At 33.3% G+C, this 12,938-nt stretch overlaps 1 protein-coding gene across 1 annotated transcript; it reads left to right on the top strand.

Moving 5' to 3' along the window:
* The first annotated feature begins 5,088 nt into the window (after positions 1-5,088).
* Positions 5,089-6,144, top strand: LOC149801156 (uncharacterized). Its single transcript, XM_089956771.1, has one exon. The coding sequence runs from the start codon at positions 5,089-5,091 to the stop codon at positions 6,142-6,144; it is 1,056 nt and encodes a 351-aa protein (XP_089812897.1).
* The last annotated feature ends 6,794 nt before the right edge of the window (positions 6,145-12,938 follow it).

Raw genomic sequence — 12,938 nt, 5'->3', positions numbered from 1 at the left:
TCCTTTGTTCCTTTGTTCACGGCTCGGCGGGTTGCTAATCGTTTCCTCTTCTTGGTATTATTTCTTTGCTCTTATTTTTCTGTTCCTTTATTCTATTTTAATTGGTGATGGTGCTGGCCGCACTCAGTAGAACTTTTAAAATTATACACCAAGCCGGTTTTACACAGTAAACAAATCAAGCAAACTGAGAAATAGTTTTCAAACTTGACGTTATGGGAATGACGCCACTAAAATAAACAACGTTAGTTTATATATGACAGTTTGTCATTGTATGTAATTCTGAATATATTTAAAGGATATTGAAACAATCGTCACAAACACCTTACACAATTCTCTCTCAGCAACATGGTGTAATATTCGATAACAGAACTGTATCCATTTGTGAAGGAACTTCAATAAAATTTGCAATAATATCAGAGCTAAAAAAAATACCTTTGTTCGCTCTGACGTCAGGAACGAGACCTGCTTTGTTGAATCACACAAATATTATTGTAGGTTTGAATTCATTATAAATTCCAATGAATGTCTTTATCCAATAATTTTATCAGAGCATGTTTGTATTTTCAGAGAAAATAATCACTTGAATTCAACAATTTGGCGAAAATAAAATTCAGCCAAAACTGATCATAACATAATACAACTTAAAGTACTATATTTTAAAGCACGACTGGTAAAATCCTCACAGTCACAAGATAATAGAGTTCTATGCTTGACCTCAGGTCACATTAGCATTTTCTAAAAACAACCATTACCTAATGGAAAATAAACTTCTAGAATGATCTAATGAGCCTTATTTATTTACAACAATATAACCTGCAAAACTCACTTAGGAATCTCCAAAACCCCGACCCAAATAAACATATTTACTCCTTTTTGTTTATCTGAATAATAATCCTCATAATAAGCTCATTCACAGAGAAGCTATTAGGTTTTTTTTTACATACATAAAATAAAAAGATCAATCAAGTCAAGCAGAAATAACTCAGTTTTGGACAAAGTCAAGTCCAGTATAAAATATTACATTACAATAACATCTAATGAAAACAAAATTTAAAACAAACAAACAAACAATTAAATTAAATATACATAACTCGTGATGTAAGCTGAAGTAAAAATTTCCATTGCGATGCCTATGTCCGTATTGTTTTCCACTTTAGTTAGCCAATCGATACCTGAAATTAAATCACTGAAGTTTTCAACGTTAGCCATTTTATAGTACAAGATGTAAGGCTTATAGCAAAACGCATAACTTTAGTGCAACCGTGTAAGGATAAGTGTGACTTTCTTATCGCTTATTGTCTCCTCAACTGAACTCACTCCAGAGCGACAGACCACAATAGTTTGAACTCACTCCATAGCGTAAGTCCTCAATAATTTGAACTCACTCCATAGCGTAAGTCCTCAATAATTTGAACTCACTCCATAGCGTAAGTCCTCAATAGTGTGAACTCACTCCATAGCGTAAGAACGCAACAGTTTGAACTCACTCCATAGCGTAAGTCCTCAATAATTTGAACTCACTCCATAGCGTAAGTCCTCAATAGTGTGAACTCACTCCATAGCGTAAGACCTCAATAGTGTGAACTCACTCCATAGCGTAAGACCTCAATAGCTTGAAAAATCATTACAGGATCTAGTAAAGTTGACGAACGGCCAGACTGTTACGACCCTATGGTCTTAAACTAAGTACCAAGTTTATTAATATCAACAAATATATTTATTTCCTTAAGTTACAAAGTAATCCTAAAAGTTCTATTACAAGTCCAAAGTGTTCCGAATTAATTCCAATACCGAATGTGCTGATGTACCAACAATTTTGATATATCACAATGATATAATCCAGAATGTCTTTGAATGAGTTCACAATAATCCCAAAATAGTGAATTAGTCCAAACTTAAATGAGCGTTTTGTAATGTTTTTTGAAAAATTCTTAAAAAAATGATTCCTCTCATATAATATCTGAACACAACTGAAAATGATTTAATAGACAGATCATAAGATAGGAATAAATAATTTTGTTGCTCTTTACCTTATATAAAAATTTAAGACACAATAAAATGACTAGGTTGTGGGTCAGAAGTTATCTTTCAGATCATTCAAAGCTAGACCTTCAACTCAAACACCAATAATCATCCTATTTATAACTTACTTCCAATACAAAATGCCAGTACACACGATAATACTAACCTCAATCTTGAACAAATGTCAAACACACAAAATAAATTCAGTACATATAACAAGACAGCTTGTCTCCTCAGGTATGATTTTTTTTTCAATTCAAATAGGATAATGACATCCCTGGGTTTTTATATTAAGCCTTGGGCAAGTCCTTATTAAAACCACCCAAAATTATAATGTTATCAAAAATGGTTGACGCTTGATGAATGATGACGTTTAATATATCCCACTATAGTAACTGTGCGGAAGGAGGGCTGTAAATTTCAATCAAAACATATTTCAAAATGAGAAATTTAAAGCCAGTATGACCAACCTGAAGCCAAATTATAATCAACATTACCGTGAATTATCTTTTCTTTTTAAGGGTTGGGTGAAACTGTGCTAGACAGAATTGTTTATTTACATGTTATTGGGGTATGATTTAGATTGTTATCTGTGTCTGTATTTGTTTAATCATTATCAGGAACTTGCTAAGTATGCATTTCATTACAATGGAGGGTAGGGATTTAAGTTGATGGGAGATGTCGTCGAGTGCCCACACATCATGTCTCTCTCCGCATGTAGTTTCTTTGCAAAATACTTTGCCATCATATGTCCAAATGGAATCATTTTTGTGGCTTTTCTAAAAGTTTGATTATTTTTTTCAAACAGTTTGAGGCGTTGATTAGTCACATTCTGCGAGATGAATATTTTATCTTTATTACCCTTCAGTATGTTGCGATATGTTGAATCTCGTACATCATCTTGTGTGTTCTGAATCTGACCAATATGCGTGCCTTCCCATTTTTAACTTTGTCCACAAATGTTTGATCGGTCCAAACCCTCATGATTAGAGTATTTTGTTATAATTTTGTAGTGTGTTTGGCAAGACTGTCCGAAATGGTATTTCTCGCTTTGGAATAAAATTTTTACTGGCACATTATGGATAAGAATAATTTCTTCGTGAGTGATGCTCTGTGTCGTCACTTTTTTCAGTGTTCTTATTGACGTCTGACGCTTATACATTTGTTTACCTTTCTAAACCCCTTTATCGTGCAGTGGGGTCAAGTTATGATGAATACGTGTGTGTACATGTCTAGCCAATGTCTGGTCAATAAAATGAATACGTGACTGATTGATATCTTTGACTGATATTTGTCCTTTTCGAAGCATGATTAATATCAGGTGAATTTGTCAAAATACGGTAAAAGTTTGCACTAAAAGGACGTGTTCAATCAGAAATAAACGTGTACGATCAGAAATAAACGTGTACTATCAGACATGCACGCATTTACGTTTACTTACTGTATGCGCAAGCAATGAAACGTCCAATAAACCCCTTCAGTCCGAGAAATAAATGAAATTTTCGACTTATTTCATCTGAATCATACATCAAAAGCGTCTTACTCGAAATCACACAAATACAAAAATCATTGATATCATTAACACAGTAAATTCTCACTAACATTGATCACTGGTGTCCACCTAGCTGATGTCCACCATGAAATATCAGATGTTTAGTAGTCTAGTAAAAGTCAGCTATGTTATGGATAATTAATGTCTTTCCAGCCATTTTGAAGGACAGTTCGAGTTCATTTCAAAAGTTACAAAAATGTAATTCTACAAATTATGACTAAAATCCAGTCAAAAGAAAGTCAGACCAAACATGGAACCCCCATGAGAAGGAATAGCCATTAAAGGACCCTTTGGTCTAGCACTTAACTAAATATCCAGCCCCCATGAAAGGAAATGACTATGATATCACCATGTGGTCTGATATTTAACCAAACATCAATTCCCATGAGAGAGAATTATCATAATATCACACGTAGTCTAATAATGGTGCTCTCTCTCTCTCTCTCTCTCTCTCTCTCTCTCTCTCTCTCTCTCTGAGACTTAGGATACACGCAGTCATATTTGAGCATACAACCCGTTGTGAATTAGATGATCATCTGCCGTCTTCGAATACAAAAAGAGTTTTATTGCCAAAGTTAGCCTCGGTGTAGCCATAGCTTAGAATTTATCGCAAAGTTAGCCTTGGAGTAGCCTTAGCGTAGAATTTATCGCCAAAGTTAGCCTCGGTGTAGCCATAGCCAAGGACTTATATTCAGCTGCTTTTCCTTTGCAGAAAGTAACAAACAATTGTTCTTAATACAAAGTAACCCATGCGTGCAACATTTAATCTATAGAAACATAACATAGATAAATTGACGTTCAAACAATACTGATCAGCGCAATAAATCGTGTTTCACAACATATCAGTTTTATGTTTTTAAGTTTTATGAATCAAAAGCGTGTTCTTGTAATTATGCTGGTCAAAATTTGCGCGTACCCCAATTGGATAATTTTTCTAATAATATATCAAATGGCGTCGGCATTGTTTAACGCGTTATCTTAGATCCTCTCCTACGAGACTTTGTTAAGATCTGCGAGATTTAGTCAACAAAACCACTATAATCGATCACATACTTTGTACAGTTGTATCAAACTTGTTGATGACATACGGTATGGCCACAATTCAATCTCATGTCAAGTTTGATAAATAGTTTGTAACATTTTTATTCACTTTCTCGGTCCAATGCCTACTTAAATGAATCTGTCGATCAACTAAACTGAACCAGTAATTCGTATCATCGAGCCAAACAATCTTATTACGGTCCGTCAAGGCATTTTATCGTACATTTGGCAGAACTGAATGTGAAATTCCAGATACAACTGATGTCATGACGTAAAGTTGGAGGGATAATTATTAATGCACGTGGTCTTCAGGTTGTCAGTATAGTTGAATTGAATATTCCTTACGTGCATTTCTAGGATATCACAAAAGAGTAGGTATCCAGCCAAATATGAAAATATCGAGTTTCTGATAATTGCTGCTTCGTTTGGAAGGAAAGAACGAGCATTAAAGAAACGAGATCTTAACTGAGAAGATGAATCCATCCGGAAAATCAAGGGGAAAGCAATTTGGAAACAAGAATTTACTTACCCGTGTTACAGAATTCAACAAGGAATTGCAAAACTGCCTGAATCTTTGCAATGCGAAAGGCTATGAGGAGTTGGAAATTCGTGGGTACTTACAGAATTTCACCAATGATATTTGCTTGCATCGTTGGAAATTTAGAGGTAGAGTCGTTGCTCTCTTTGCTTTTCTAATTTTGCTAACTGTTGTACTGATGAAATGTGGAATATCGGGTGGCTATGAGAATTGGTTAATAAGGAACCTACTGATTTCTGCTCTCCCTTACTGGAATTGGCCATCGTATTATGACAGCAGGTGTCTCGTGGATAATCCGAAATACACCACGTTTTCACTATCCGTTCAAGATTGTGAAATGTGCGAAGATTACTTTTCGATTCAACGCCTGGCCATCTCTGAAAAGATACAAGTTGTTTCTTATCTGACTCATGAATTACCGCTGATAATTTCCAATGGTTCGCTTAATGTTCTCAGGAAAAACATCTCTAGTGTTCGAGAATTCGCCAGGGAAGTTATGATGGACGACAGACTCAGCCTCTACCATCCATGCGGTTTCTCAAGCAACTTAAGAGGTAGATCCAAAGAGCAGTACACTTTGATGAATATGATAAAATCAGAACAACTGTCTAGCAAGTTCTACGCTCACTGGGAAAACTGTGCTACGTTTGCTGCAAAGGAATTCCGATTGTTTTACTCACGTCCTCCATTTTTGCCGGCGATGCTGCAACTGGATGGCTCCAACTGGGTAATGCTTTGCTCTGACTTTGACGGTACTGTCCCTAAACGTATACAGCTATACTCCTCTGTAACTATGGTGATGGTGATCAAAGGCAATATGAAAATAATACTGACTCCAAAGTATACGTGTCAACATTCCTGTAAAAATGTTACTCAGACGTTGGAAGACAATGACTTGTTTATGATCACTGATTTTGTATGGGACATATACTACATTCCAAATTGTTCCCAGGATGAAACCATCGTATTCGGTGTGGGTGGTCGATTTTGAATGAATGAAATCTTTCGTAACAAATATTATAACATATAAAACTTTATTAAAGGCTGAGTATTCTTTTTAGTTTTGGAATGTCAGTAAACTTATCCGAGGTTTAGATAATATGCCGTTAAATGGGATGATTAAATAAAATGTGAATCATATATTAAATTCCATTTTTGGATTGTTTTTCAGATCGGCCCTCCTTGAGTACGACCACAAATTGACTTACTGTATTGATATAATTATTTGCCCATTACATTTCATTACAATCTCAGTCTCAACTGTACATGCAAAGAATTTAGACATATAACTAAGTGCATATGATCAAGTCGATCCGACTTCATGCATACAAGCTGACTTTTGACATACGAACAGGCCAAAATATATGAAGACTCCGTGAAGAGAATTGTACTCATTTGTAAGAAGTTTACAACATTTTCTATCGCATCTATTTGCCTTGTACAAGTAATTTCTACCAGATAATATAATGGGAACTTTAATACCAACGTTGTTCTGTTTGTATGTGTGTGTTAGTAGCAGAATTCAATAAATATGTTTAATCTGCATGTATTCAAAGCTTAAAGTTTTGTTATCCGTTTTGTTCAAAGCCATTACCCTCTAATTTTGCACCCGGATTAGTAACTTAAAAAAATTATACAAGAGCAGGCTAATTAATCCCAGCTGTTCTGACGTGCGCGATTCTGCGACGTTATTTGGTGATGGTGACACGGGCATGAAACCGTCTGAGTAAATTTTAAAAAATACATTCGTAGAGTAAATAACTGTCAGTGAAATTTGACAAGTATGTAAGAATGCATGGTGTGCAATAATCCACCTCCCCCAAATTTTCAACTTAATTCTAAGCGAAGTTATAAAAGAGTAACGTGTTTGAGGTTCGAACAGGAGTTCAATCTCACGCAAATCTCTGACTGAAGGGCCTGTTGGAATGTTAGATTCGCATGACTGAAGGGCCTGTTTGGAATGTAGAATTCGCAGATGGGATTTTTGTAAGAATGGAAAGAAAACCTTAATTCCAAATAATTAATTTAATTTATAATTTACCATGACAAAGTTTACAAACGTACGTGATTTAGTATATGATAGCATAGCATAACCGCAAAATTAAATCTATTTTATAATGTAGTCCAATTAAAATTAAATCTATTTTATAATGAAGTCCAATTAATATTAAATCTATTTTATAATGTAGTCCAATTAATATTTAAGTCTATTTTAAATTTTCCAATTAATATTACATCTATTCTATAATGTAGTCCAATTAAAATTAAATCTATTTTATAATGTAGTCTAATTATTACTAAATCTATCTTATAATGTAGTCCAATTAAAATTAAATCTATTTTATAATCTAGTCCAACTAATATCAAATCTATTTTATAATGTAGTCTAATTAATATTGTTGTGAGAGTACTTCTAAAAATGTATCTTTAAAGGCATTGCATATGTATTATTAAAGAGTTTTCAGATGGAATATATCCAATAAACATAGGATATATTCTTTTCCTAAGTTTATACCGGATATATTTCATCCTAAGTTTATACCGGATATATTTCATCGTGTGGTACCAAGTTTATACAGGATATATTTCATCCTAAGTTTAAACCGGATATGTTTCATCGTGTGGTACCAAGTTTATACTGGATATATTTCATAGTGTGGTACCAAGTTTATACCGGATATATTTCATCGTGTGGTACCAAACAAATTTATACCGGATTTATTTCATCGTGTGGTACCAAAAAAGTGATATTTTAATGACTGGCTAAGCCAGGAGTTAAAAAATATACTTTTTGGTACCACAAGATGAAATATATCCAGTATCAATGTAGGAAAGGATATTACTTTTTATTATATACCAAAATCGGTTAAACGGGTGATAAGAATCTTGAGCAAAAATAAGCTATCTAAACACTTTCTTCAATATTATTATAGTTTTATTCATTTTGTTAAAGAAACAGACATCAGCTTCATCCGATTCCGGCATTCCCTGCTTCCATTGCATACAGGCAGCTGAAATGTAGGCCAACGGACCTTGAAAACAGGTACATTTGCTTATGTGAAAATTTGAATTTATTAGAAAAAAGACATCAGAGTAAGAAAAGTCGGACTAAAACATAATGACTTTAAGTTATAGAAAAGTGTCGATATGGGCTGTAAAGTGTGTGAAAATTTGACATTTCATTACAATGTTAGTCGACATCAGAACACTCTACACAGCGTCGTTATTTAGGCAGTAAGACCTACCCCCCCCCCCCGCTCCACATAAGTACCAGGGTCGGTGTCTTACACTGTAGGACCATCTTCGGCACAAAACGAATCCCAACCCTCTTTTCGTAAATTCGCTTCACGTTCATAGCCTAACCATATAAATTTACGTGCCTTAAGAAAGCGAGGGGACTGGGATGACATAATCTGTAATAGTAAATTATATTTTTGTCATTTTATAAACTATTTGTCCCTATCTGAAAACAATGCAAGTCCAGTGCAGCAGTGCATCACAACGGATTTTTTGTCGTTGCTGTCAAAGAAGTAAGGGACATCACTTCAAGTTCAGCGATACGCGAACGGTGTCTGGTCAAATTTTATTATCGAAGTTTAAATTTCATGTCTGAAACGTATGTCGAATTTCGTTTATTTACTCTAGCTCACAAGGTACTCGAGTTTTGTTGTTGTTTTTGTTGTTGTTGTTGTTTCAGGTACAACATTTGCAGGCAAACACAATCGCAGGCCATGATAGGAAATCTTATATTTTCACAAGTGAAAATATGAAGATATCTTTTTCACATGTGAAAATATAGGAAGAAAAAAATTTATTTCGCCAATAAGTTTCTTTATTATGTACTTAAGTGTGAAATATAGAGACTCGCCACTCTTATCAATACCTTGTGTTTGGTAGAGACTCACCACTCTTATCAATATCTTGTTTTTGGTAGAGACTCACCACTCTTATCAATATACCTTGTCTTTGGTAGAGACTCACCACTCTTATCAATACCTTGTCTTTGGTAGAGACTCACCACTCTTATCAATACCTTGTTTTTGGTACCACACGATTAAATAAATCCGGTATTAACGTAGGAAAAGAAAACATCCTATATTAATTATATATTTCAGCAACATTTGCAAGAAAGGTTGTGTATTATTATAGCATTTTGACGTTGTGCAGAATATATTGTCAGTAAGTGTGCCCTAGAGTTTTAGGTCTATTTGCAGTCATTACACCAGGCCCTAATAATGTACACGATGAGACATGTACTAACTAATACTACGTGAAATTATTGTGTTTCTGTGCTTTTTCTCTTTTTGTGTTACTGGATATTTTACGTATCCTTGGTGCATTATATGATATTATAGTTTTCATATAATGTTAAAATAGCGAGTTATTCCATATTTTACTTTAGTGTAATATACTCCGATTTTCATGATACGAACAAAACCTTGTGAATTAAATCAGCCAAACTGTAAAAATGATAGATGAAATGCTATTTCGTATATTAAAATGTATATCGTTTTTTCTTATTCTATTTACTTTCTTGTTTTGCTACAGATGATATTTCTTATCAATAATACCAATCGGAAATTATTTTAGAATACACCGTATATGATTATTTTAGACCACACCGTATATGATTATTTTAGACCACACTGTAATTGATTATTTTAGACCACACCGTAATTGATTATTTTATACCACATCGTATATGATTATTTTAGACCACACCGTAATTGATTATTTTAGACCACACCGTATATGATTATTTTATACCACACCGAATATGATTATTTTAGACCATAACATATATGCTTTTTTTTAGACCACACCGTAGTTGAATATTTCGACCGTACCGTTCATGATTATTTTAGACCACACCGTATATATCCATGCATGGTTATTTTAGACGTCGTATAAGATTATTTTAGACCACGTCGTAATATTTAAGACCACACCGTATGATTATTTTAGACCACACCGTAAATGATTATTAAAGACCACACCGTATATGATTATGTTAGACCACACCGTATATTGCTATTTTAGACCACACCGTATGATTATTTTAGACCACACCGTATATGATTATTTTAGACCATATTGTATATGCTCATTTTAAACCACACCGTAAATGATTATTAAAGACCACACCGTATATGATTATGTTAGACCACACCGTATATGATTATTTTAGACCACACCGTATCTGAAAATCTTAGACCAGACCGTATATGATTATTTTAGACCACACCGTAAATGATCATTTTAGGCCACACCGCATATGATTATGTTAGACCACGCAGTATATGATTATTTTATACCACACCATATATAACTATTTTAGACCACGCCGTATATTACTATTTTAGACCACACCGTATATGATTATGTTAGACTACACCGTATATGATTATTTTAGACCACGCCGTATATCATTATTTTAGACCACGCTGTATCGGATTATGTTAGACCATACCGTATATCATTATTTTAGACACACCGTAAATGATCATTTTAGGCCACACCGCATATGATTATGTTAGACCACGCAGTATATGATTATTTTATACCACAAGATATATAACTATTTTAGACCACGCCGTATATTACTATTTTAGACCACACCGTATATGATTATGTTAGACTACACCGTATATGATTATTTTAGACCATACCGTATATCATTATTTTAGACACACCGTAAATGATCATTTTAGGCCACACCGTATATGATTATGTTAGACCACACCGTATATGATTATTTTAGACCACACCCCATATGATTATTTTAGACCACACCCCATATGATTATTTTAGACCACACTGTATATCATTATTTTAGACCACACCGTATATCATTATTTTAGACCAAACCGTGTATGATCATTTTAGACACACCGTATATGATTATTTTAGACCAAACCGTATATGATTATTTTAGACCAAACCGTATATGATTATTTTAGACACACCGTATATGATTATTTTAGACCAAACCGTATATGATTATTTTAGACCAAACCGTATATGATTATTTTAGACACACCGTGTATGAACACACCGTATATGATCATTTTAGACAAAACCGTATATGATTATTTTAGACCACACTCTATATAATTATTTTAGACACACCGTATATGATTATTTTAGACACACCGTATATGATTATTTTAGACACACCGTATATGATTATTTTAGGCCACACCGTATATGATTATGTTAGACCACACCGTATATGATTATTTTAGACCACACCCCATATGATTATTTTAGACCACACCCCATATGATTATTTTAGACCACACTGTATATCATTATTTTAGACCACACCGTATATGATTATTTTAGACCAAACCGTGTATGATCATTTTAGACACACCGTATATGATTATTTTAGACCAAACCGTATATGATTATTTTAGACCAAACCGTATATGATTATTTTAGACACACCGTATATGATTATTTTAGACCAAACCGTATATGATTATTTTAGACCAAACCGTATATGATTATTTTAGACACACCGTGCATGAACACACCGTATATGATTATTTTAGACCAAACCGTATATGATTATTTTAGACCACACTCTATATAATTATTTTAGACACACCGTATATGATTATTTTAGACACACCGTATATGATTATTTTAGACACACAGTATTTGATTATTTTAGACCACACCGTATATGATTATTTTAGACCACACTGTATATAATTATTTTAGACCACACTGTATATAATTATTTTAGACACACCGTATATGATTATTTTAGACACACCGTATATGATTATTTTAGACACACAGTATTTGATTATTTTAGACACACCGTATATGATTATTTTAGACCACACCGTATATGATTATTTTAGACCACACTGTATATAATTATTTTAGACACACTGTATATAATTATTTTAGACCACACTGTATATAATTATTTTAGACACACCGTATATGATTATTTTAGACACACCGTATATGATTATTTTAGACACACCGTATATGATTATTTTAGACCACACCGTATATGATTATTTTAGACACACCGTATATGATTATTTTAGACCACACTGTATATAATTATTTTAGACACACTGTATATAATTATTTTAGACCACACTGTATATAATTATTTTAGACACACCGTATATGATTATTTTAGACACACCGTATATGATTATTTTAGACACACCGTATATGATTATTTTAGACCACACCGTATATGATTATTTTAGACACACCGTATATGATTAGTTAATACCACACCGTATATGATTATTTTAGACCACGCCGTATATGATTATTTTAGACACACAGTATTTGATTATTTTAGACACACCGTATATGATTATTTTAGACCACACCGTATATGATTATTTTAGACCACACTGTATATAATGATTTTAGACACACCGTATATGATTATTTTAGACACACCGTATATGATTATTTTAGACCACACCATATATGATTATTTTAGACCACACCGTATATGACTATTTTAGACACACTGTATATGATTATTTTAGACACACCGTATATGATTATTTTAGACACACCGTATATGATTATTTTAGACCACACCGTATATGATTATTTTAGACACACCGTATATAATTATTTTAGACACACTGTATATAATTATTTTAGACACACCGTATATGATTATTTTAGACACACCGTATATGATTATTTCAGACCACACCGTATATGATTATTTTAGACCACACCGTATATAATTATTTTAGACACACTGTATATAATTATTTTAGACCACAC

The sequence above is a fragment of the Sinohyriopsis cumingii genome, chromosome 4 (assembly GCF_028554795.1).
Source record: "Sinohyriopsis cumingii isolate HCF-2022 chromosome 4, ASM2855479v2, whole genome shotgun sequence".
Classification (NCBI taxonomy): domain Eukaryota; kingdom Metazoa; phylum Mollusca; class Bivalvia; order Unionida; family Unionidae; genus Sinohyriopsis; species Sinohyriopsis cumingii.
Note: the sequence above shows the minus strand (reverse complement) of the source record. Positions and strands in the feature narration are given on the sequence as shown.

Bases quoted from the DNA above. Each gene is read 5' to 3' on its own strand.
- LOC149801156 (XM_089956771.1), top strand. From the start codon at position 5,089: ATGAATCCATCCGGAAAATCAAGGGGAAAGCAATTTGGAAACAAGAAT.